The 27032-nt window shown below is 36.9% G+C and overlaps 4 protein-coding genes across 6 annotated transcripts in view; 3 read left to right on the top strand and 1 right to left on the bottom strand.

Annotated features, from left to right (window-relative positions):
- mam (neurogenic protein mastermind) overlaps window positions 1–12570 on the bottom strand; it is a 249779-nt gene extending 237209 nt beyond the window's left edge. For 2 of the 3 annotated variants that reach the window (XM_033345477.2, XM_033345479.2), the window contains exon 1: window positions 11338–12568. In XM_033345477.2, coding sequence (XP_033201368.1) covers window positions 11338–11829 — 492 coding nt within the window. In that variant the 5' untranslated portion in view covers window positions 11830–12568. Of the gene's footprint in view, window positions 1–11337 lie in introns of all 3 variants that reach the window. The other variant, XM_033345475.2, reaches the window with a different exon arrangement.
- Window positions 12571–14617: 2047 nt separating this feature from the next.
- On the top strand, window positions 14618–16345 carry Elp4 (Elongator complex protein 4). The gene is made up of 6 exons (XM_033345302.2): window positions 14618–14820; window positions 14898–15035; window positions 15113–15148; window positions 15222–15841; window positions 15924–16136; window positions 16209–16345. Exons 2-6 carry the CDS (start codon window positions 14918–14920, stop codon window positions 16314–16316), a joined length of 1095 nt encoding a protein of 364 aa, XP_033201193.1. The 5' UTR covers window positions 14618–14820; window positions 14898–14917; the 3' UTR covers window positions 16317–16345.
- A 661-nt stretch (window positions 16346–17006) lies between these two features.
- On the top strand, window positions 17007–22429 carry LOC143302396 (CD151 antigen). Its single transcript, XM_076627323.1, has 6 exons — window positions 17007–17401; window positions 17593–17811; window positions 19581–19763; window positions 20439–20651; window positions 22021–22228; window positions 22312–22429. Exons 1-6 carry the CDS (start codon window positions 17339–17341, stop codon window positions 22368–22370), a joined length of 945 nt encoding a protein of 314 aa, XP_076483438.1. The 5' UTR covers window positions 17007–17338; the 3' UTR covers window positions 22371–22429.
- Window positions 22387–24318, top strand: LOC117163225 (uncharacterized). Its single transcript, XM_033345303.2, has one exon. The coding sequence runs from the start codon at window positions 22599–22601 to the stop codon at window positions 23922–23924; it is 1326 nt and encodes a 441-aa protein (XP_033201194.2). The 5' UTR covers window positions 22387–22598; the 3' UTR covers window positions 23925–24318.
- Window positions 24319–27032: the final 2714 nt, after the last annotated feature.

The raw sequence follows: 27032 nt of genomic DNA, 5'->3' as shown, positions 1-27032 counted from the left end.
AGATAATTCTTGCGTCGAAAAGGACGTATGTAACCATACTATTGCAAATGAAATTGGAATTCATCAAGAAATTTCCAACCCGACTCGAAAGTCAAGGATCAAGAATTCGAAGGTCAGACGTTGTGATATTTCGTAAGCTTATTCCAAAATTTCGGGTTTCCTTGACATGGAAAGGATTGCTTAAGAACAAATATTAATAATTAATCTGCATGTTGTTCTTTCGTCGAAAGTATCAAATATTTACGTGTGCCGTTTCATAAAAATTGTATAACCAGATACCATCAACTTCGACGTATCATCGAGATCTACCAAACCTATATGATCGCCATGAACAGGACATTTCTGCAACTTCCTGTTCTTATGAATACGATTAACAAAATTGGAAATAAATAGAAATTTGTTTTGCGCTTAAAATATAACAACTTTACTTTCAATATTCTATATACCTTTGCATATGATCTGCATTTTATACACATTTCTTTACATTTCAAGTTTTCATAAACGCGGAAAAATCCTAGTCACAAACAAAAATCATAAAAGAAGAAATTACTGTAAATACATTTCCAGCCAGATCCCAAGTATCCACATCAAGATGAAACACATACTTATGAAAGAAATATACGAAAGGAAACGTGACGTTGGAACTGTCGAATCGGTACGCATGAGAACCACCGTTCCTATCCGGCCAATCGGTGAACCTGGTGCGTGACACGTGATGCAAATCATGCACATAGAAAGAAGCGTCAACCTCCGCCTCCCTCCTGTGGTCCAGTATCCTTCTGTACCTTTCCTCTCGGTGTCCTGTCAACTTGTCGTCCAAGGTGAGTAGACCTATTTGGCGGAGGTGCTTCAGTCACGACCAGACCAGACCAGACCAGACGACGACGACTACGGCGGCGACCAGGTTGCAAGATCGTAGGTGGAGCAGAACCCAGTCTGGTCTCCTTCTCCCCTCTCATCCTTTCGCTTCTACCGTTTCTTCTTCATTGTTACCCGTCACACCGACGCACGGAGAGCACGAGACTCATTTTCAAGTCATTCTTTCTCTCCAGGGAACCGAGTCGATCGTCTCTCATTGGTACAATTGAACCAGCCCATCAATGAGGCTTTCCAGATAATTTACGATCTCTCAAGATCGCGCTTTGATTCGCGCGCACAGGTTAAACGAGAATTAACAAGACAGAGGAAGCAGTTAGGCTAAAATGTGATAGTTTGGGAATATTTTTGGGTTGAAAAATTGGGGAGAGTCCACGTGAGAAGCATTAGGATGATCGACTCTTTCTTAGAACTCGTTTCTTCTCTAGAAATTGGAAGGAAATAAAAAAATGTTATGTGGTTGTTGTCTATCTGACATGCGGTCATCCCGTGTTCTTATTATCATAAACACATGATAAGGGTATTTTTAACAAAATAATCTTTCCTCCAATTTTACTGCAAAATTAATGCCTCGTATATCTAGAAGAGTAATTTTACAAAGTTACTTACAACAATGTTACCAAGAAGATATTAACGTGATCCATGGTTTGAAATAGTCTATAAACATAATTTAATGTCTTCCTATTTATTCGGATACTTCTCTGAAGTAATACGTTTTGTCATAAAAGTTGCTACTGGCTGATTATAAATATTCTAGTATAACGTTGACGAAAATACAATTTATTTTAACAAAACTGACTCTTTTATATTCCGATATACTTCTCCAAGGCAATATAATGTACGTCTGATAACATCCAACAATATGAACCATACAAGTCAAAGTCTTCTACAAGATCTTACGACGATCTTACAAGCTTGATCGAACTCTGATTTTCTACTTGTAAACTCACTAGTGTTATTAGTAAATCATTATACAAGAGGCTAGAAAATCCATCTATCCAGAGATTCAGAGAAGAACGACGATGCTCAAGGATCGATGTTCATGGTTTGATTATGTTTGCAATGAAGGGAAAGGAATTGGAGGAACGATGCAGACGGCTGACACGATACTCCTAAATTGTCAGTGGGCGTTTGACTAATAGATTGCAATAAGAGTTGTCGAGCCAGTGTAATGACAACACCGTAACGAATGTTGAGTTCTCGATCGCTTACGAAGAAAGGAGAGGCTTGAAACCGCGGTGGCAAAGAATCATTAACTTCTATCTTTCTTTTAACCGATTGTGTCACATTATTTTTCGTATACTTTTTTGTTATTCCTCCTTAGAGGAATGTATGTATTTGTGTGTTTGCCTTTTAGATAAACAAAATTTAAAGATTGTTTAAAAAGTAAAATCTTTAAAAGATATTAATAAATTTACCATCTTTCTAAAAACTTTTCATCGCATAAGTCAAACACAGTTTCATTTATCCATTTGTAAGAATTTTCTACTAAGTTCCTGTTACTCCTTTTCTTCTCCGTTCCATTTCATTTAGTCAATAAATTTGATGTCACTTATTACGCTCTTTTATTATATAATTTTACAAATCATCCGTTAAATCATATTTGTATTAAAATTATACTTCGCTATACTATATTATTATTATCATTCTTATTATATCCATTCGCTCATACCAAGAACTATGTACATAATAGGGACAGAAGGATTGATAGTAAATATACTTCGACATTGTACGCGTATAAAGACAAGACGATAACAATTTACAGCGAAAGTCGTTCCGATCGCTGTTTGAAATAGTCACTGGAAAACGAAATTTATTTCAGCATTCCAACTTATTAAAAACAATTTTGAAGATAAAGCAATAGATGAGCAATCATAAAAAGTTTCTTCTACTAAAATATTTTAATCGCGCTCAATTGAGTTATTATTATTACCAAATTCCCAAATTTTATCATACTACACTATTACCAAAATTCTTCATCGTATTGTACACATTGTCATTTGCAATGAAGTATTATAGGCAAAATTCTGGAAAATATTAAAGTAACAGGACTCTTTATCCGGTCCTACAAGAAAAGAGTTAAGAAAGGGAAACAAGAATCCACAAAAACAGAACATCGTTAGACGGATGAAGGAAATCGTAATTTCACAAAAAGGTGCTCGAATCCGACGACCGCGTGCGCAAAATGTGCGTGAATCGAGTACCACTGTGTCTGATCCCGTCAGTCTCGGCCGTTCAGCACGTGAGTCACTGGCGAGGTAGAGTCGGATAACAACGAACTCGAACAAATAACCTCGAATCCTTTTCGCATTACCGACTCGCCGAGGACGCGTAATACCGGCTAACTACTTACATATAAACATGAACGCAGTTGAGCACCGATGTCATCGATCCCACCAAACCTATTTCTCAGGATGCACTCTCTGGCACGTGTCATTTCTGTCGTTAGATGAGCTTGAATAAAGATGAACGCGAACGAATAATGGTAAAGTGATTCCAACGGCACGGTGTAAACACGGGAAAGACTACCGTTGCTGGCGAGGTTATATGGAGTGAAACAAATTAATTCCATAGTTTTTCTTTCGTTTCTTTTGCTTCTAAGTATTTCGTTGGATATTAGTTGTTGATGATTTGTTATGTTTGGTAGAAAAATAAGTTCCTGGTAAAGAAGACTATTTTGAAGGCACGTTGAACGATATTTGAAAGACAGTGAATATTTGACAGAAGCGAAAAATAAACTTCTTAACGTATTCACCCGATTAAATTTTAAACATAATTTAAAATTTGCCAGAGTTGAGGATTTCGTAACTCTTATTAACATTTCTACACACTACTCTACATCGACAAGAATCTAGATATTTATGAGCGGTAACGTAAATCGATATTTTATTACCAGATAATTATACGAAACGTCAACGTTAATTAATAATCCACCAAACAAATAAATCATTTAATTTCCAATAAAAACAAGTACAATCGCGTATAATTATTTCAGAGAACTTTTTTCCCTCGTGCTCATTATCCCAACTAATAACCGCATTTATAAAAATCTTCTTAAACCTTCCTTATATTACTCTTATTGTTCATACTGAATATAATGTTATAAAATCATTAAACATAATTCGGTAATTGGAATGTAGCAACTTACAATGCGTTAACTTCATTACCAATAATCAATTCCCTATTACATCTCAATTTAAATGCGTTAACCTAGCCAAACGTAACGTTTGTCTTAATGTAACTTCTCTTCTCTGAATGAGACGCGTTACTTCAATTGGACTCGTAATTCGTCACTTTCACGCAAGTGTATTGCAACGTCCAAATTCGTCAAGCAAATCGGAAACACGTGGCATCGTGGGTAAAAGAAGAACGAAGGAAAGGGAACGCTGAAAAGGACGACGAAGACTCGCGAAGAATCTGGTTCACCGCAGTCAACTTCCAACGGAAATCGCGATTCCCACAGCTTTCCCCGCGTTGCGGTCTGCGAGTATGGGCCGCTCATGCTACTTCATTGTTAGCCAGTGTAATACAGCCGCGACGCCATTATTATGAATGAGCGAAACAACCGCGTCGCTATATAATCTGGCAAGATACGTACGCGACTGCAAAGCCGTGTGGGTCAATTTATACAATGCCAATTCTAAATCAAGGGATGCTTAATGGATTTAGAATTAAGTAAAACAAGAACAAATAAATTAAGGAGTCTCAATAAGGAGTTAACAACAAGTTAAGCAGATTGAAAAAGGACCTATAGGTTTGTGGTAAATATACAGGGTGGTTGGTAACTGGTGGTACAAGCGAAAAGGGCATGATTCTACGCGAAAAAAGAAGTCGAAAATATAGAATAAAAATTTTTTTTTTAATTTTTCCATCGAAACAACGATCTACAGTGAGATCCGTTATAACAAGATGTGATAAAGTGCACGCGTACCGAGCGAAAATTCAAAGTCGATTTTCTCGAAAACAAAGCCTTAAACGAAAAATTTTTATTCTATATTTTCGACTTCTTTTTTCGCGTAGAATCACCCCCTTTCCGCTTGTACAACCAGTTGCCAACCACCCTGTATATATAAATGCATATTGATTAATGAAATATAGTAGTAGTAATACAAACTATCGAAGTGTGTTTTGTACTTGCCTCCATTAGGTAAATCGTGATAACAATTACCCAGGCTATATCTTCAAACTACTACTTTCCATTCTATTCACTTCATATTTTCTATCGCCACTATAAAGAGATAATATGTTTGCCACGCCGCAGTACACGAAACTGTTCTTAAACTTTCTACTTCCCTCATTATCGTTACATAATAGAATTATGTAAAGAATTCGAGAATCATCAACGATGACCAAGAATCAGTCTGATACTCGATAATAATAATTTTCTAATTGATAAAAAAATTGAATTACAAAAAGGATGTATCTAGAAAATTATTATTATTGTTTTAGAATTAATTCACAGTAGCACGTGTGAGTAGACTTTTATCCTAACCATCTCCATCAAGGTCAAACCAGGCTCCATTCCAAGAATAAAAAAATTATGAATATCATGCTACCTCTGTATATCGAAAATCGCGAGAGAAAGAAGTCGCATATTAAACGTTATTAACAGTTCGATAGAAGATAAGGTAGACAAGAACTCGGTGAAAGTAGCATATGTGTATTAATAAAATCAAAAGTTGCGTGAAGAGCCAGACACGGATCTGCGCAATAATGTAACGCAGATAAAAGGAATGATTAATTTCAGTTGAAAATTGTGCGACCTGATAACAGTGAAAAGAGACCCATCGTAATCTACGTCGCGCGTCGTGACGAATTATCAACATCCGATGGCGGACGTATATCGTTAGAGTACTCAAAAATGTGAAAACATCGCATTGATGCAACCTGTGCAAACAATAATAGCAGATCTGGTGGAATAAGAATTTCAATTTCAACGTATAATTTAGATGTTTTAGTAACCTACAAATTCTACGCGAATTTCATGCATTTCTGTCCCAGTAAACCCGGAAGCGAAGTGAAAAGAAGAGACAAAAGCTCAATTAATAATATAACAGGTAGCGTGCTGGGTTGCTGTCTTTACAATCTTCACACATCTTAATTTCCTTTTAGTTTTGAATATCCTAGAATCGAATTTGTTGTACATTGAAAAAAAGCAATTTGTAATATAAGCACTTGTTATTAATAAAGATACTTAATTTGCCTCTATTTCCCATTTTATTCTATTAGGGGATTTCTTTTCATATAAATATCTTATTTCAAACTTTCCTATTATGTGTTTTAGAAACGATAGACAAAATATATTTATTTGAATCTCAAATGTGTAATCTTAAGTGTTTCACTTAACTGTAAATTTTCCCATATAATATTTTATCCAGATTTAAAAAGTCGCACACGTCGCCGAGTTGGTAAACCTCTTTTATTTATCCTGCTATAAATAATAGTTTGCTTTCACGTTTTACGGGACGAGGTTCGTTTAATTAACGAACAACGCGTACACACACACACTGAATGTTTTGAACTTTCACAAGTCGATATACAGTTTCTCACTTACCTTTCTGCATACCCCTCTCTCTTTTAATTTAGTCTATCATCCAGCTAATCGACCAATTAAACACGAAGCTAATAAAAGTTTCGTGCGACGACTATTTTAACCGTCAGCTTTTCCCTCGATACAATCGGTTCGGGCGTGAGGACGCTTGTCACGTAATACGTGCATAGTGCATACACAAGCGATAACCGTCCGATCTATTCTGGAAACATGGATTTGCATCCGTATTTTTGCACGCTGTGCAAATTTTTCTCGTTCTAACCCTACGTTGGAATCGTTGATTCATTATTGGTGATCGCTAGATTGCGGATGTTTACGGATAGGTATAATTAACGATAAAATCATTGACAACTATAGGACTTGAAATAAATGAATCAAAATGAACGCTATACGAAAGGAATGCAAGGAAAACAAAGTTTTTACTTATACGTATTACAGAGAATGCTTGAAATATTTAAGAAATGCATCGCTGTGAATTTATAAAATTTCTATGGAAAATTACAAATTGATTATTCTAACTATTTTGGTATATAGTTTTAGTGGCAAAGAAATAGTTTTCAACCAGAAAATTAAAATGAAATATTGTAAAATTAAAAGCAACTTAATCTCAACTATTATGGGTTTATAAACTAACTTTATCAATTAAGGATTAAACGCTTTCTTTTATCCTAACGCGAATAACCTTGACTGAAAACGATTGTCAGAAACTAGTTGTAAAACGACGAAGAAATTTGATGAACAAAGATCAGTTCTTTCACGTGGATAAGAAATAACATTGCGTCAATGCGCATTTGTATAAACGGTTGATACACTTATCGTCGCTTATCGTCTCTGTAAATAGCGTGCCGATGTATTTTTGGTTTCGCTTTAATTTAGATGCGATCAAACGTTTTGTATTTCGACCGTTCAGTTTAAAGAATATTCTCTTATTTCAAGTTAATCAATTTCTTACGCCGATAGCTGGATTGCGTGTAGAAATCTTTTAGATAATAATACGAATTAGAAAATCTTGAACTGATTTTATTAGACAGATCGTATAAACACTCGAGCAATACTAATACTTGAGAATCGATAGAGTATATTTTATCAAATAGACTCGAGTATACGATTACTCGATTATTACTTTTATTAGCTTGGTAACCTGAGACGAATTCGAAGAAATGAAAAATTACTTTACGGATTGATACTGAATACATTCGTGATTTTTATGTTGCAGTAAAATCAATTAATGGAGTTTATTATTGAAATACAATCCTATAGATTTATATTGGTTATTCGATTAAATAAATATATCTAACGCCAAATAAATGAACTTAATTTTTTCAATAAAATCGATAAATAAAGAATATGAAGGAAGTAAGAAACGAAATATTCATTGACACAAAACTTCAAAAAAATTATGCTTCGTTAACTAGCATTAGTTTCACGTGTTTAATAAATAAATTATAAGAGAATCAGTAGAACGAAGTACTCTCTGACATAAAATTTTTGTGAATTTGTATTGAATATCGATTGATACATTAAACAAATTATTTTGTCGAACCAGTTAAGAAAATAAAGGAACTAATGAAATAAATGTTTCCAAGTCTGTATCAAATAATTGAATCTATACTCGATGGATATTTGATTGATTGCAATTAAATTTTTGTATTGGAATAAAATGGGGGAATGAAGTATCAAGGAGATCTCGAAAGAGAATTCTATGAATTTGTATTTAACTTATCACAGATGTTAAATATAACACAGAAAGATTATAGTATTTATATCTAAGTTGTAAGAGTTGTACTCGAGACTGATTGAAATTCAAAATGTATTTACTCGAAACTAGAACGCACAAATCTCATGGGCAAGATAACCAAATCAGCGAAGATTTATAACCAACATCCTATCTATCCAACTAACGAGATGTTACCACTAGCATTAATATGCGATCAACCATCAGATAATGATAATGAATTGTCAGTGTTCAAATACTCATCATACCTTGGCATACCTTTACAAAGCACAGACAACTCAAAACTTAAATTTAATCTTCCGATTTATATAACCAAATGAAATATCCTAATAAATTGATACTATATATGTGTGGCTATTCAATTATTAATTTACTTAAAACTTTGTTGAAGTTAAAATTGAAGTTTTACAAATAAATCAATATCTTTTTTACTTAAGCAATAAATCAAATACCGTGTTTGATAATTACTAAACCAACTAAAACTTTTCATTCTTCATTTTTTCCAATTAATTCTTGGAAAATTGAGCAACATGAGTTAACGAGCCAAACATGTTCCCCTCGCAAAATTATAATTCTCTATACTATAGTCTCGTTTCCATTGAAATCAAATATTAGCAACACATATATAAAACCTAGAACTACAGCATAATTTTATAATTAAAAAGATACGATATAAGCGCATACTTCATCTCCTACTTCTTACAGAATAATATCGAAGGTGATAAAGGAAGAAAGTGGGTGTAAACATTGCGAATTAAAAAAAGGACAAAGAAAACGAAAAATGTAGGAAGAACATTTGCACCTCGTTGTAGGAAAGGTTGACAGCAAGCTCTGTGAAGGTCGGAATAAACGCATCGCGTATAAGTTCGTGACAATGACGTTATACGTACCGGCGTAGAACGCCCCTGCATTGACGTAAATCCAAGGTTAATATGGGACGTCTCGAATCGAACGCCTACAGGTAAGCGACGTAGGTAGAGAGCCCACGATTTAACGATACTTTGTGCACATCCACCTGTTTCGAATCGCTTTTTAGACGGCACAAACGACCGATATTATCGAGAAAATAAAGGGCGCCTGGTAGAGAAATATTTTTCCGTGGAAAATATGACGAACTAGCAATTTAAAATATTGCCTTCATTCGTACAGTATATATCTGTATATTTAGGAATTGTATTATGGTATATCTAATTAAACCTCTGAGAATGTGATGTGATTATAAGAAATGAGGATTTACGTATGTGTTAATAAACGAGGATATAAGCTTTTCATATTAACTAAATTTCTTAATTTAAAAATAGTTTAGTATAACCTTTCGTAAATTAAATAACTGAAGCAAGTAACTGCAAGGAACTGATATCTGTTACGTCAATCATACGGAAATAGAACACAATTTAACGGTTCATAATAAAAAAGTTATTCTACTGTTTAAAGATTGCTTTGAAAAAAAATATGTATTCGTTGTTAACCCACGCAACGTTGGAAAAAGCAGTTAAAGTAAGGTCAGGTTTTATCGATACGGGATAGCAACATTTTAGTTGCACTTCATAAAGCAAAGCTTGTAAGATTTATTTTCTTTTTTGTTAGATATTCATGAAATAACTACGCCATTTTCGAAACATATTTCTCGCGATAAACGATTCGGAAAATAAACCGATATTTTTCTAACTTGTTAAATATTCGAGCTTTAAAAAATATCGGACTTTAACGCTTGTTGACTCGCAAGCGTTGTATTGAACTTTGCAAGATGTTTGCAAGATTTATCTTTTATCAGATATTTCCCGGACTTATTGACTTATACTTTTGAAATGATTAAGTGTTAAAAATAATATTAAAAAAGCAAGAAACAGTCTAAGTTCATGAGTCGGTGATACTGCGAGTGGACAGTTTCGATATTTTTCGAACTTCTTCTTGTTTTTTTAAGTTAGTAGCTTTATTAAGAATTACACATAGAAAAAGAAATTTCAAGCTACATGAATTGTTATAATTTGTACCAGGATTTACCTGTTATAAATTGGAAAATTATATTGGAAAAATATACAGTTATGTATACTGAATGAAACAGAGGATAGATTTTAGATTATTCACAAGAATGAATTGAATTTTATGTACGAGCGGCATTTGCATATGATTGTATGTGCTACACGTAATTGCTAAATTATGCTTTTAATTGAATGACTCGTGTGTTCGAAACCTAATATAGAACAGCAGCAGCAATCAACAGTTTGAATGTTTTCTAACACGAGTGTATTCGAAAATCAACTTCTACTTGTATATTAACGGATATTATAATGTAAAAAAATAAAAGACTTGTAGATAAAACAATATCCTAGATTATAATCGCCAATAAAAAATTACGCGACCTTAAGAGACTCTAACCTTTCAGAAATATTTGTCAAATTGCCAGGGAATATTTCGAAAATTCGGTGAGCAAAACATTGCAAATATTATCAGTGCACGGTAACAGTTCATCGAGTACTTTGTAAATGAAACTTGGTAGGATAGGTGTAAAGAGCATGGTATTTCATTACGCCCGCGCTTCGATTCCAAACCTGTGTAGTAGAATCTTGACCCGGCAAGTTGCCGAGTGCCGCTTACTCGCTATATACATACTACACAGTTTAGATGTTCTCAATCGCGTGACCCTCGACGATTGCGTTTCTGGATCGTGCACGCGCGCGCGCCTACATATTTGCACGATACACATCGTAACTATGAAGAAAGAGGAACGCTCCTCGATCGTAAATGTCCGAGCCTGCTTCATTTTCGACGAGAAAATTTGTAACGTATATCATCGATAATTTACGATGATCGTTAACAGCCGATTATCGCGATGTTTGGAGTGGAACTCAAATCGTTCCGGATGAGTAAACACAATAGCACCGACGATACAATCCGTCGTCCCCATCATCGTGTACGCGAAGCGTCATTAATCTTGCCCGTCGGTAGACGGAAGCGAGTGCACAAAATAACAAGGTCACGCGCGCGAAAGAGAAGAACATGCGATAAGAAGTTTGGAAGAAGAGGAAGGTTGACGACCGGCATGTACTTATGAAAGCGCGCGCGCGCACGCTCGCACCAGCGCGAGCACCTACGCTAGAACTCTGTAAACGCGCGCGACGAGGAACTCGAACGGGAGACAGACGAAAGCCAACAAGTAGAGTAAATGACTCACCACGTGAACGCTGGAGAGACCGACCGGCTCGCTTTGCTTCTTGTCCGTTTTCTTTACTTGTCGTTTCGCCTTACTCTCGAGGAAACGTTGTTTCAGCACCAGTGTGTCCTGAATATTCTGTTCGCACAAACCGTTGAAGCTTTGATCGAATCTCGGTATACAATCGGTCTGTCTACGCCGATAACTTTCGATCCTACGTCTGAGGCGATCCACAACCGCCTGTCTCTTGGGGGTGAGTACTTCACCCATGCCAGGTGCTTGACCCATTTGTTGCTGCAACTGCAGCTGTTGACTTGTTATATTCAACTGACCGGCCGCGTTCAAATCGTGAATCCCGGCTGATTGGGCTAGAACGGTGTTCTGAAGATTGTTTACGTTATTGGCGTTATTAGTATTGGTATTAGCCTGGCCCACGCAGACCGAGATTGGGCCAGGCGCAGTGCCGGGGGGGCCTTGCGGGGGCTGGCGGGGCAGGAGCCCCCCGGCCTCCATACAGCCCCCTAAATCCACTGCAGGGTAAGCCAGCTCAGTGAGAACCTCTGCTACCGAAGCGCCTGACGCACGCTACTGCTACTGCTGCGACCTCGTCTCCCGCCGTTGCCCTCCAGCCGGGCATCCTCTGCCACCCTGCCAATGTGACGATCCTCAACTTCCGGTCAAGACGCATTTGGAATATGTCGTCGCGTCGTTCGCGCCTCGACACCGCTGCACCGCGCGCTTAACTTCGTCCTGTCTTGTATAAACAACAACGCCGGTTATACTTTTCAACGATGTACCAAGCTTCGCGTCGATTGTCCGATCGTTTCACAGTTTCACTCAATTCGATACGTTCGATAGTATATAGCGTATAGCACGCACGGCCGATACACATAAGACACACGATATCACTCAATGTATAAATTCTCGTTGATATTGTCGTTCGATACGCACTCACGGTCCTTCGACAATTTGCTTTTTCATCAAACGATTAATCGCGAAGCTGAATGATAAAGCAACACACTATAAACAAAGTTCGTCACGTTTTACATTCCATGTGAAAGAAGTTTTCGAACTGTCACTGTTGACGAGACGCGCGCGAAGATTCGACAGTAGGACGGAACGTTCACCGCGCGCGACTAAGTTCAGGGCCTGGGAAGTCCGTGTATACAAGAGGCGCCCAAATTGCCACGCCATCTGATAGTGATCTTTACAACTAAGCGTAGTTGGCGCCACGTATGAAATTCATACTTTCTCAGATTCTGTTCAATACCAACTATGAGCGTTTATCGGTTACGAGATTGTGTTTTTATGTTTTTATATAATGTTTTCTTCGATGATAAATATATTTAACAAGAAAATACTACAAATTTACTGAAATTAGAGTATGATGTCCCGTGATATATATTTACAATTAATATACTGTTATATACATATATGATTATTTATATTATCCGGTCTAAAATGTATGCACGAAGGAATATGAAGTATTCTAGTTACTGAATCCTGTCTAGAAAATTGAAATAGAATGTTAACGAAAACATCTAATTAATAATAAACAAATATATTCTAAGCTTTTTTATCATTTACAAGTTAATAATCAATTTGCATAACCTTCTCAAATAAAAAGGTACAGATAAGATACAAATTACCTCGTTTCATAATCTACACAAAAACATATCCAAACTCACAGAAAATGGAACTGCTCTACGATTTACTGAAATGATAATCGATACAACACAACGTGTGAAGCAGCAGAAAAGTCGACATGTATTGGTCCTTGCATACATGCAGAAATATGTCTCCAATGCCCTCTTTAGTTGCTAAAGTTTAAGTACAATCTTTCAATAAGAAGCTCTCTCTAACCGTTTTCTCTCTCTTTTCGTTCTTTGTCTCTTTCACTCTCTCTTTCTCATAGCGTCGCACGTCCACGCGAGAGACGGGAAGCAAGATCGTAGTGGGAGTATGGGACAAGCTTTTCACGGGGTAATATCAGCTCTGGTTCGCGGATCAGGCACACGCTTTACCAACGAAAGACTTTCTTGCGCGCGGAGGACGGTGTGCGAGCGTTCTACTGTCTCTACCGACCATGAGGAACAGTATATACGGTATTACACGGAAAACAGCAGCGTATGCCGCGTGCGCTGAATCTTTCGATTGTCCCGGAGCGTCGTCGAGTGCACGTTGGACGTCACAACAGGTAGTTGAGCGAGGGCAGCGTGCTGCGGCCTCTGTAGAAAGAAAGGAAAAGACTGGGAGAGCGAGCGAGAGATCGATAGATCGGCACGAGTGTGCTGGAAAAAGAAAACACGCCAATGGAAGGGGAAATGGTAGGAGAAGTAGGAGAAGTAGAAGGAAGGCGGCCGAGTGAGATATGCTAGAAAGAGAGAAAGATGGGATAGTAACAGAGAGGGGTTTTTCACTCTTGGTCGGATACCTCCGCACCGTGCCTGTGCACAACTGCCCGTGCCACAGCGCCACAGCTTTGAATCTACAATCTACATGCACGAGACGGGTTACTCACGCGTTCCCTTTGCTCCTTCTCTGTCTTCTTTCTAGACTATGTCCTTCTCCCTTTCTCCTACACTTACGTATTCCATTACCCCGCTATGGACTGCTCCCCTCTAACTCTAATATAGGGACGCGTTTCCATAGTTTGTCGTTTTAAGTCTTCGAAAAGTGATGGATAACATCTGAAAATTATTTTGTATAATACAAAAGTGTTTGAGGAATGTTTGTGATATTTTTACCTTTATGTTTTATTAGTATTTTTAAATGTATTTTTGATAATTTCTATCAATTTTTTAGCTATTTGTGTCAGTACGCATAGCATGCTTGATTATTAACAAATCAAATAAATTGATTTTATTGTTGTAGACATTATATGGGAGATAAATAATGCATATTAGAACTTAAAATCGCACACATAATTAATTAGATTACATAAAGGTTTCAAAGACTTTTAATGAAGTTATGTATACATTAAAGGATAGATATATAATTTAAACAACAGAAACAATTAGCCTTTTATGGAAAGAATTATGTGTAATGAATATAATCGATTTTGTAATCAAAATTATAGTTTATTAATTAAAATTATTGATATGACTGCATTCTAGCTGGAGAATCACAAACTATGAAAGGCGTCAGCTACCGACTGTAAACCAGCTGTATGTATTGCCATCTTTTGTCTATTTACCGTAATAAAAATTTCTACCTCGTTTGATAAACAACTCATTTTTGTAAATTTTTGATTTTTTATAATTTAGTCGCATATGTTTCGATAATTCCATTGTTCAACACATGTTGTATATTATATTTTAATAATATATGGAATATATTATATGATGCGTATAAACATAACCTCCAAATGTAGACGAAGTTGTTACGACACGTAAATCAAAATTCGTCGTAAACAGTCACTTTTTTTTTACTAAAGTTTTATCTTAAATAGCTTTGGCTTCGTATTGTTATTTTGTGTATGAAATATTTACTGTTATGCGTGAAGTAAGTGTTTTTTATGAAAAGAATTAATATTGTTAGTAAGATACAGATACTAAATAAACTGTATCGTCATTTTTTAGTTCAGAAATAGTTTTGAAAAATGGATCTAACTGCAGGAAAAGGTAGCAGAATTCCCTTTATACCGGGAACGAAACCCTCAATAAAGAATTCACAACTACTCGTTTCGACTGGAATTCCTTCCTTAGATCATATAATAGGTTTGAATTTATTTGCAACAATACAATTTTTATTATGATTCTCTATCATATTAATGCATTTCAATCTATTCTTTTAGGTGGAGGATTACCTGTTGGTTCTTTGTTTCTTATTGGTATGTAATAAATATGCTTATCTTACGAAAATTTACATATGAATAAAATGAACAAAATGACTTTAATTTTTAGAGGAAGATCGATATGGCACATATGCAAAAGTCATGTTAAAATATTTTATGGCTGAAGGCGTAGTTACAGCTCAACCACTATTAATTGGATCTAAAGATGTTGAAACATCACAGTTTGTGTCAGAAATACCAGCTGTTGTAACAGACACCACATCAAATGATCAATCACCCAATTCTGATGAGCAAATGAAGATTGCTTGGAGGTATCAAAATATGAAAATAATTGATACCTCCCCAACTGGAGGACAAGCTTTTGGTCATTTCTATGACCTTACAAAAAGAATGGAAAAAGAAGTAATCGAAAAAGCAGATATAACACAGTGGTACGATGATAATTGTCCTAAAAAAGACAATGCCTTTAACAATATGACATATTCAAACTTATTAAAATGTATTCAAGAGACTCTGAAGAAGGGAGGACACTCAATTTCAGAGACACCTACAAAAAGACAAGTTCTAAGAATTGCAATTCATTCCTTAGGATCTAGATTATGGTGCAGTGATTCCGTAAATGATTCACATCAAGATTTGTTCAAATTTTTGTATTACTTTAGAGCTCTTTTAAGATATTCTTATGCAGTTGCAGTGATAACAGTGCCTACAGAATGCTTTGAAAATTCGGTGCGTTTCATATTTATGTACTTTATTTATTAAACCTTTTATGTAAATATATATTCATTTTTTCATTGTTATTAATTTTTAGGATGCTACTGCACAACGGATTGAACACTTGTCGGATGTTGCAATTAAATTGGAATCATTTGCAGGCTCACAAAACGAAACAAACCCATTATTTAAGGATTATCATGGCTTATTGCATCTACAGAAGATGCTGGCTTTAAATACTATAGCACCTCATAATCCACAATCACGAGATCTTGTATTCAAATTACGTCGAAAGAAATTTGTCATCGAGGTAAACTGACTTTATAGATATAACAAAATTAGAGTTTGGCTATGTGTATGTATCTTCGCCGTTTTATTTTAGGTTTTACACCTACCACCTGAATTAGGAGATACTACTCAACGAGAACAAGATGAAACGATATCTCAGTTCGGATGTTCTAGTTCACCACATAAGAGCTTAGATTTTTAAGAAAATATAACGTTGTACGTTTAAAACAATTCCGCCTTTGTATAAAGAATTATTCTCCTGACCTCTCGGCTTTTGCTTGTAAAAGCTTTTCGCTGATAAGTAACTACAGACGAGTGTAATACGTAATATTTGAGTCAGAAGTACATAGTACGCCGTGTGAATTAATGTAGACGGGAGGAGATAGGCTTCGTGAACACACAATAATACGCATGACACGCCTACCTACTCTACGGTATCATATCAAAAGTAAATTTTATTATAAATATTAAAAATATTAATATTATAATTGTTAATAAAAATCATTTTTGCATAACTAGAGTCTCACTCGATTTCAACAAAAATATTTAGAAAGTCAATTGAATTATGCTCCAATTATTCATGAAATTATAACATCATAGTTATATGTTCATTATCGTAGTTAATTATCACCAGCTTGCATTTTCGAATGTCATTTTTCACGAATCGAACATAAGAATAAAATTTTCACGAATGTGAACGGAAATAAACTAGTCGAGTGTTACTCATCCGTAACGATTACACCGATTAGCTGTAACTCCCCCTGTGTGAAGTTGGCCCGTACACCAGTTATATCTGTAACGATCACATAAGTACATGCATATGGACATTTCACCCCCTCCTGCGTGTCTTTTTTTGTTTCGTGCCTTTCTATTTCCTTCCGGTTCCATCCGGTCGGTCGCGCATGAGGACACGCGTAACGCAAGCGCACCTACAGATGCCAGTATTTGTACGGCACTGTGGAACTATCTATCACGCGGCGGCATTTCAGTCTTCAAGTTAATGCGAGCAAGTGCGCTTCGAAACTGATAAGGGAAAAAAAGAAAATATCGTCGGTGATAGGATCGTAAAAAAAGGAACTAAAATGAATTTTATCCTGCGCGTTAATGTTCTTATTTATCGCGACAATTAATGAAGTGTCATCGTGGGGGATTGACGTGACGAGTTGTCATTCTTTCGTTGCTGTCGCATACGCGTTCAGATAGAAAAGGATTTAATGAATTAAAATGGAAAGGAAAAACTTTGGTGTGTCGCGAATTTTCGTGTGTTGCACAAATGTCATTTTCCTGGTGAGTTGTGGAAAAATAAATGAGTTCATTTTTTGGATTACTATTATAAGATGAATAAAGTATTCAGTTTTTCCTATTTTTTTTTTTTTATTGCAAGAGTAAACGAATATTTTTTTCAAATTAAAAATTATTAAAGCTTTATTTTAAAGATGACGATTATTGCAATTTAAGGATGCTGCCTTCGTTTTCAGATATCAGGTTTCGCGTTGATGTCATTAGGAGCATTGTTATTAGCCGATGATGAACGTATTCTACTGTCACGTTTATTGGGACCAGGAGATATACATCCTGATCAACCACTTTTTTATTACATGGCATTTGCAGTCGTTGGACTTGGATTTCTGATCACGCTCACGGGTTTGCTAGGATGCTGGGCAACTTGTCTCTATAATCGATGCGTTACAGTTTCAGTAAGAATCCATAAATTTCCCTTGTATACGCAACAGTAGACCAGATGTTTTCCAAGTGTCATTCACATTAGTGAAGTACTTAAAGGATCGATTACGATTTTTATATTATTTCTCAATGTACTTTAAAAAATCTAATACACCTGAATGTTAAAATTAGAATACTAAATAGAAAATCGATTTAAAAAATTAAAAATTCACATGCCATACAAAGTCTAAGAAGCATTAAGCATTATATGCAGAAGCATTATTTCCCATTCAAATATCAGCGATATATCTACGCAGAAACATATTACAATGATACTTCTCTGACATCCTGTATTAACTTTCATATCCGGTTTCACATCCTCAAAATCGATATCCACAATAAAATTCCGAATTTACGAGCGATCTATGGTTATTTCTATAGTTATTTTGTATTATGCCGCGTTACAGTCTGAACACGCTTCTAAAGTAGTCGTGCATTTTAATCGTGCAAAAGTCAAGGTCTTCACGCGCTTCTTCGTCGGGGAGCTCGCTCGACAGACCAAACCGAAACCAGATTTCCCGCTTTGCCGGACTATGGTCACGCGTCGTTGCCCGGAAACGGATCTACATAAATCCAGGCACGCGTGCTCACGGAAGGAGGGCGCGTTCGCGTATCACGTAAAAACAGCAATTATTTTTCAGTGTGTGGCTTATTAGACGAGCGAACGCGTGATAACATGTGAAAATACAATATGTTTGTAGGCTATTGAACGTTTGTGTCAGGATGTAAAATTCAAATAAGTGACGACGTGAAAGTTATGGAAGGTCAATTAGCTGCAAATACACGGAGATCCAACTTTTTATTAGTAACAGTCTGGTAACAAGATGCAGGTAGAAGGTGTGACCGTCTGAGTCAACGAACGAGACGTGCTTCTCCTGTTTCACTTGTAAATGGTGTTGATGAGAGATACACATGCATTCTCATTTTTAACAGTATTTTCTTGTTACATATGATTTGCAAATTCATAATATGACGATGGGGTATGATGGGATACGTGTATGATTTGAAAAATTATTTAATTTGATTCAATTAAAAATTATAGTTATTTAATTTGAAATTATAGAATAGAATGGTTTCGTTTTTATGTGATTACGAGATTGACACATTTGAATTTGAACTTGCTTTCATACAGCTTTAATTCCAACGAACAGAATCAGTTAGTGGACATATAGACATTATCAGTGGCATTTTTCTGACAAACGTTTCCTTTTCTCCTTAAAGGATTAAAGTAGGTGAAATGCATTAGAGTAATTTATCTAGCAACTGTACCGTTTAAAGCGATTAAGAGAGCATTGCTTGGAAATTGAAATAAATAAGCGTAGTACTCCCAAAAAGTACAACGTAACAACCATACTAAATTACTTTCTCATATAACATATTACAGAAGTTAACTCGATCATTTAACAATTATAAATAATTATAACAGTTGATCATATAAATATGTATAATACATTATTATCACCAGTCAATTAACTTCATGTACTTAATATATGAATACACATACATTTGTATCACGTGGTAGCACGGAATAATAAGAATTACATTGTTTCATACACCGCGAAAATACAACTAAACGATTCCAACATTAAATATTCAATAACCGGTAAACCATTCAAGTACTATCTCTTAATTATATCACTCGTTACTTTTTACTTTACATTTTTACCTTTCATTCGTACTGTTTGCTTCTTGCTACTGCCTCTTAATTACTTCACTCATTACATTTTACTCTGTATTTTTTCAGTATCTCATCACGATAATCCTGCTATTACTTGGCGAATGCACTGTGTGCGTTCTAGTGGTATTCTGGCCTCACATTCTGGGCATTGATGTTCGACCAGCACGATTGATACGAGCTTTGCAACGTAGTTACGCTGTTCCTGGTCGAGAGCAATTCACAGCAGCTCTTGATCTCGCGCAAACAGCGGTACGTTCCCATATACAGTGATTCATTTTTATGCATATATCGTGCGTCTTACATAAAATGTTCTGAAATTTTGATCCGAAGATGTACAGAGTCGGATGTACATGTTGCAAGATTTTTATTGCAAACATATATTTAGTAATAAATTAGCTTGAATTGCCATCGTAAGCATATAGTAACCGTTAAACATGGTCTCATTAATATTAGATAATCAAAGAAATTTATGTCATTTTATTCAGTAGAGACATAGAAACAGCGCGAATTTGCTTAGTTACCTGATATAAACTATCATCTAAATATTAATTAACTCAATTACAAATACTATTTTTTGAAAACGTAGTTGATCAATTTGACTTATGAGAGGTTCGTACAAACATGATAAACGAGTCTTGTTACAGCGTTAGTGAAATTTCAAAATATTTCGTATGAGACATGTAATACATTTGCAAAAGGTTTTTGCATGTGATCGAATATTTTCGCGAACAACTATACCCCTGAGGTAAAGCGATTTGTAACGAGTTAACAAAGATAGTCCCGATGCACATGATCGACGATCGATCCAATCTCATGAGCGTTTACTTTGATTCTTCGAAACTGGTCATTGTTTGATTAATCGACTGGCAAAAGGCAGTCACACAGTACACACCTTCCGATGTGAAACTGCGCGGATCTTTTCAGTTTGCTTGCTGCGGCATAAACGGAAGTAGCAATTACGGTACCTCGTGGTGGCGACTACAGGAAGTCGGTCGACGAGAATTAGTGGTGCCTCTCAGCTGTTGCACCCTGAATAACGTAAACCAGACCGATTCTTTCCTCAACCCTGAACCTGCCAATCTTACTCTCTGCCAGGCTTTGAACCCTGCCGAACATCAATACGCCCGCCATACGACGGTACGTATCGTTAATCAGGATGTTGTTGATTATGCGAATGGAATCGGGAGTAAACTCGACAAACATTGGGATAAGCGATAGGTTCATTGATATGATAATGCAGAATTGTAATTGTTGGAAGTTGTGAGTCGATGGTTGGAAGGATATAAGAGTTGAGTGTTTAGTTAAGTAAAAATGTTTATGATAGGTGTTTATGGTAGGTGTGTTTTTAAAATGTATGTTGTAAAAAAATATTTGTTTTATATCCAATCACGGCGTGCCAAATATTTATTTTCCTCTCTACTAAAAAAATGAAATTTTTAATCTTTCTGGCTATAATATGCCACTTTCACTTTCCCTGTAAATTTTCACGATAACTTTGTCGCTTCGATGAATGGAAAATCGAGGCGAAATGAAAACAACCGTCGATGTTCTTTGTGTCGTACACGCACACGTTTAATAATGACCCGCATGCAAATATCACAGTCTAAGGGAAATTCAGTCGGATACGGGTTGCGTAAAAGCGGCATTGATGTATCGTGTAATCTGTATCGTATCTGGGTACAGACGTATCCGTCGGTAAAACTCGATGGAAAAAGTAAAGTTGACGCATTGTGCGAGAAAGTTTCCTTATCTCTCTTCCTCGTTGAGTGTTAAATATCGCGGGACTGCGCAGAAACTGAATACAGATTGAAATGTCATCGCGCGTTGACACTACTGTTATATAAATGGCATTATATCCATATACAGACCATATTTATAAAAGACTATACATCTTAATTTACAAATGAACTCATTATGGACTTCGAAATGTAAAGAAATATGTCACATATACAGGGTGATTGGTGATTGGTGGTACAAGCGGAAAGGGGGTGATTCTACGCGAAAAAAGAAGTCGAAAATATAGAATAAAAATGTTTCGTTTGAGGCTCTGTTTTCGAGAAAATCGACTTTGAATTTTCACTCGGTACGCGTGCACTTTATCACGTCTCGTTATAACAGATCTCACTGTAAATCGTTGTCTCGATTGATGTTATTTTTTTAATTTTAAAAATTTAAAAATTTTTTAATTTTTATTCTATATTTTCGACTTCTTTTTTCGCGTAGAATCACCCCCTTTCCGCTTGTATCACCAGTTACCAACCACCCTGTATAATAATTACAAAATACTTCAAGATAGTTTAGAACAGAGGAAATGGTTTTAGAGAATTTCCAATATTCTTTCTACTTTAATATTTTTTTTATTCTTTTTTGACCTACTCAATTATTTTGTGTTAAATTTGCGTGACAAGTTATTAACTCCTGTATTGCCAAAATTGTTCTTTTCATATTTTACATTTTCAAAAGGAACAAAAACATATTTATAAGCAAGCATGTATTATTTTTGTAGGGTTGTTTAGAGATGTTGGAGAAATGGACCCAAGACCAGGCAATAATACTGCTCACGATCGGACTCGCGGTGATTTTCGTGGAAGTAGGTGCACTTCTAAGCACATTATTCGTCTGTTCAAAGGGCGGTAGGAGAACCAAATCTCAAGCATCGACGTTTACATCCACGCAAACGCTTAGTCCGTTTAGCGAAAGTGACCACGACTTTGGTAAGAGATTCTTTCGTCTTTAATCTTCGTCTTTAATCTTCGTCTTTGTTTGCGAAATAGAACTTATTGTTAATCGTTTACAGGACTGGGAATCGAGAATCGAATGCATGCAACCGGAACGACGTTTGGCACTAAATCATGAAGGTGGCTAGAGGGCAGTGAGGGTAAATCATCAGGTGACATTAAGAATATAAAAATTGCGTCAAGTTTGTCTAGACTTAACGACGTGAGAAGATTTAGCAAAAGTATAATCGAAGAATGGAAAAACCCGCCCAAATTTGAAGATGGCGTGTTACGAAGCGATCAACTGTATGAGGAACGCGCGATAGATGTTGTGCCAGATTATTTCCATAAAACTTGCTCGAAAGAGATGAACGATCTCGAAAAAGACCGGCACGATAAAAGGGACGCGGGGAAATCACAATCACATAATAGTAGCGGGACTGTCAGGAGTATTCCAATAAAAAATTATCAGGCCTCGATAGCGCATAATATTGGGACACTTAGACGATCAGAGGCGCCTCAACTTCAATTTGAATCTTCGATGTCCGAGCCTGATAAAAATTTCGACGTAACAAAATACAGAACTCTGTCTTCTCCACAAAACGAAAACGAATCTCAAAGTCGACGATCAGTCACAACTTCGAAACGCCGGGAAACCTTGAATCCTGCCAGGAGATCCTGTCACTCTTGCGATTACCAGCGCGAAATTCAAAGTGGGCACCGTAAGATTAATTCGAAGTTAAAGACGTTAGACAGAAGGATAACCAAAAGCGAACATAACGTTTCCGTGCAAAAAGACGATCAAGATTTCAGCGATTTTGGTGAGTATTTTTACAAATCTTCGTCTCAAAAGTTTAATACTACTCGTCGAAGATCGAAAGATACAAAGGTGAAAGGACAATCTAACAAGGAAACCGTGGAAACCGATGGTTCCAAGCATTTGAGGAATGAGAAATCCCGAGTTAGAAGCAAATGGGGCACCATTAATTTAGAACGTGGACACGTTGGTCAAAAGATATCGGCATACGAGGAGAATGCTAAGCGCGGTAGTCGTAACAAGGAGACTTTCGACACGTATCAAGTATTTCCTGAAATAAAAAAGCATCGAGCCATTGGCGTGCCATTGGTAGGCATGCATAATGCATGTGGTTTGCCTGTAGTTGCATCCTGGCACGATCACGAGCTACTAGAACCTTTGAGAGTCAAAGGTAGAGTTTTAGGGACATTGAGACCGATTTTCAAAGAATCACGTTCTTCGATGAATTTCCGCCATCGAACTCATCCTAAAAGAAAAACACCAACGAATCAGAGCATGTCTAGAAAGAATCGACCGTCAGATTTGAGAGAATCCGATAAAAAGATCGATTATCCATCGATAAAATCGTTAGTTTCTTTGAGAGCAGACACGGGAGAAGTTCGGAGAAGGAGGAAACGTAGACCATCGTTTAAAACGAAGAAAAGTGGTACTACATTTTCGTCTAAAAGTACTACGAAACGAAGGCGAAGATCGGATGGAAGAAAAGATAAAGAAAATACTTTGACTGGTAGTTTTCGTAGGAATTCGTACGAAGCTGGCAGCAAAAGACAAACTTTGTACGCGAGGGATAATGGAGAGGACGCTGTACAAGTTCTCAAAAGTTTATGTTTAAATCCATTAGCTCGAACGAAACCAGAAACAGATATGATATGGTAAAATCAATGGAACAAATATTTTTGATTGAGCAGTCATGAAAAATCATAAATATCATTCAAGTTCATACAATAATAACGAAAACCGTGTAGTACAATCGTTTAATTAGGATTACCTTAATCTTTTATTTGCAATAAATGATATATGTTACTGTATTGATTAAAAAATAATTGTAATTCGTACGAATAGGATATTAGTATATGCATTATATGCTTTGTAAATGTGCTCCATTAATTGTATTGTATCCTTGGATGTTATAATAAAACAAAACCCTTGCTACCCTCGCTGGAAGTATTCAAGTATGTTAATGAGAGACTTTAAAAAATATTCCTTTAAATATTTTAAATATGTATGTAAGATTATATTAATCAATACTTAAAGGACAAATATCTTTATATATTTTGCCGTATTATACTTCAATTATGTTCTAATGTTAAAATATCCATTAAAATTGAATAAATCATGCTCAATAAATTAAATTTCTATAATCGGACATTTGGTGAACCAAACTGGACTGTTGCGTAGTTCTTGGCTTGGTATCGTTTTCCAAAGATTAGTCAACTGATTAATTTTTGGAAAAGGATGCCAATTACCAGGTCTCACCACGAGGAGGTGACTACGCATGAGACCCGCCCATGAGTGATTCAACATTATGCATCGGTCTCGACATTCAACCTACTGGCAAGAATGTCGAGTTCTGACTCTACTTCATGGGCCTGCGTAAAGAGATAGTTATTTCGTAACATAACCGCGAAACACCTATCTCCTACGCAGCAGTTACACGAATCTTAACAAACGTAAAACAACATACATAACACACCATCTATCTCCCACACAACGATTACATCGATCAGTACAATAATTCGCAACCCTACTGGCCGCATTCGGTATCAAAGACACATTTGTCTAACTTGGAACGAAAGAAACAATATGGGGCTACTACGGAAAAGGAGCCCCAACAATCAGACGGTGAAAAAAATACCGCGGCGCCCGGAACGAACGAAATCACGATCTCTCGAAAGAACTAACAAACCTACATGACGTACCCCCGTGCACCGGATAACCCTAAGGTTCAGCGGAAAGCCCAAGCATTGACCTTCGCCCGATTCCTGTCACGTCGTCTGGATCTTATCACGGTCGATGGCACCAACCGATGATACTCGCGATCCAGCAAATAGGCCTGCGATTTAACACACTCCAACTGAACAAATGAAGGCCCGGGGAGGGACCGCTGAACAGGATTACAAAGGCAAGGCCCCAACTGCACAGTGGGGTCCACCCCCGCGGGTTCGTCACTTGAACAGGATTACGGAGGACGTGAAATGCAGGTCTCTGCCCGAGTACCGAAGTACCAATCGGACAGTATTGAGAATCGCAGGTATCACCAGTGCGATGACAACTCCCGTGATTCGAGGCAAACGACGAGCAGTCGTCGAGTAGTCATCAAGACAGAGGTGTGCTTGGGCCGACTTACGAATCCAAAGAGTTGCCCAGTGCACGTTGACCCGCACGTACCCGGAATACGCGCGAGCGAGTACGTCACGCTACGGTTTGAAAGAACTGAGCGACCGTGAACCGATAAATCGTGGGAACAATTTTTCCAATGTGGTAAGCGAGGGTATCACGAGAGACGAGATTTTTATTTTTCGTTCCAAGATAGATAGGTATCTTTGTACAGAATGAGCTTACAATGCACATAACATAGGTATCTATCTTAAGATTAATTAAGGCTAAAACGCTCGCATCCCACGGTGTCCCGCGATGTCCCACGATGTCCCACGATGTCCCACGGCGCCCCCGCGGGGGGGTCTTAGTCCGGTCTAGATCACCAAAACTATTTTGGATGATCAAGACCAGACTATATTGAAGTAGTTTTTAGCTTGATATCGTTTCTCAAATAATAATACTAATTTTCAAAATAGTACTTGGTGTATTATTATTTGGGAAACGATACCAATTACCGGGACCCACCACGAGGAGGTAACTACGCTCGGGTCCCATTTATATAAACAGTTTTTAAGCATTGGAAGGAGAGATGTAAAATTATTTTATAATAAAGCAACATTGTAGCGGCGATATTGTTTTGCCGATTTAATACGATATCCATTTTTATCATTTTAATAGTTCCTGCAAACTAAGACTAAATTCACACTTCTTTAATACTAGTTTTCGACTATCAATTAGTTTGAACAAAATTCTCTTAGAGGCTTTTGGCGATCCAAACTGGACTGTTGCGTAGTTCTTGGCTTGGTATCGTTTTCCAAAGATTAATCAACTGATTAATTTTTGGAAAACGATGCCAATTACCAGGTCTCACCACGAGGAGGTGACTACGCACGAGACCCGCCCATGAGTGATTCAACATTATGCATCGGTCTCGACATTCAACCTATTGGCAAGAATGTCGAGTTCTGACTCTACTTGATCATGGGCCTGCGTAAAGAGATAGTTGTTTCGTAGCGTAACTGCGAAACACATATCTCGAACGCAGCGCTTACATGAATCTTTACAAAGGTAAAACAACATACATAACGCACCATCTATCTCCCACACAACGATTACATCGATCAGTACAAATATCGTACAATAATTCGCATCCCTACTGGCATCATTCGGTATCAAACACACATTTATCTAACTCGGAATGAAAGGAAGAAAAGGTAGCTACTGACACTGTATATACCATTTCGTGTCTCGCAGAAGGGACATACGAGTCGCTGTACTAAACTAGTTATCGTTCTATTTTTGCGACACTGTAAGATATTGAATATACTGAAAAGTTATAAACTCTAACGTGATCTCAATAAGTATCCCTTAAAAAAAATGGGAAAACAAGAAAATGACCGATGAATCAGATGATAATGGAAAAAAAAATCGCGCCGCGCCCGAAACGAACGAGATCGCGATCTCTCGAAAGAACTAACAAACCTACGCGACGTACCCCCGTACACGAGATAACCCCGAGGTTCGGCGGAAAGCCCAAGAATTGACCGTAACTCGATTCCTGTTTCGCCGTTCGAAACTTACACGAGTCGCGGTCGATGGCGCCGACCGATGATGCTAGTGATCCACGGGTAATTCAGCCGTGGATCCGGCACATAGGCCAGCAAC

Source organism: Bombus vancouverensis, chromosome 2 (genome assembly GCF_051014615.1).
Source record: "Bombus vancouverensis nearcticus chromosome 2, iyBomVanc1_principal, whole genome shotgun sequence".
NCBI classification, from domain to species: Eukaryota; Metazoa; Arthropoda; class Insecta; order Hymenoptera; family Apidae; genus Bombus; species Bombus vancouverensis.
This window is presented reverse-complemented; position numbering and strand designations above follow the sequence as displayed.

Bases quoted from the DNA above. Each gene is read 5' to 3' on its own strand.
- Elp4 (XM_033345302.2), top strand. From the start codon at position 14,918: ATGGATCTAACTGCAGGAAAAGGTAGCAGAATTCCCTTTATACCGGGA. The intron at 15,149-15,221 runs GTATGTAATAAA...TTTAATTTTTAG, and splicing joins TGGTTCTTTGTTTCTTATTG to AGGAAGATCGATATGGCACA. The intron at 16,137-16,208 runs GTAAACTGACTT...GTTTTATTTTAG, and splicing joins GAAAGAAATTTGTCATCGAG to GTTTTACACCTACCACCTGA.
- LOC143302396 (XM_076627323.1), top strand. From the start codon at position 17,339: ATGGAAAGGAAAAACTTTGGTGTGTCGCGAATTTTCGTGTGTTGCACA. The intron at 19,764-20,438 runs GTACGTTCCCAT...GGATCTTTTCAG, and splicing joins TTGATCTCGCGCAAACAGCG to TTTGCTTGCTGCGGCATAAA. The intron at 20,652-22,020 runs GTACGTATCGTT...TTATTTTTGTAG, and splicing joins AATACGCCCGCCATACGACG to GGTTGTTTAGAGATGTTGGA.
- LOC117163225 (XM_033345303.2), top strand. From the start codon at position 22,599: ATGAACGATCTCGAAAAAGACCGGCACGATAAAAGGGACGCGGGGAAA.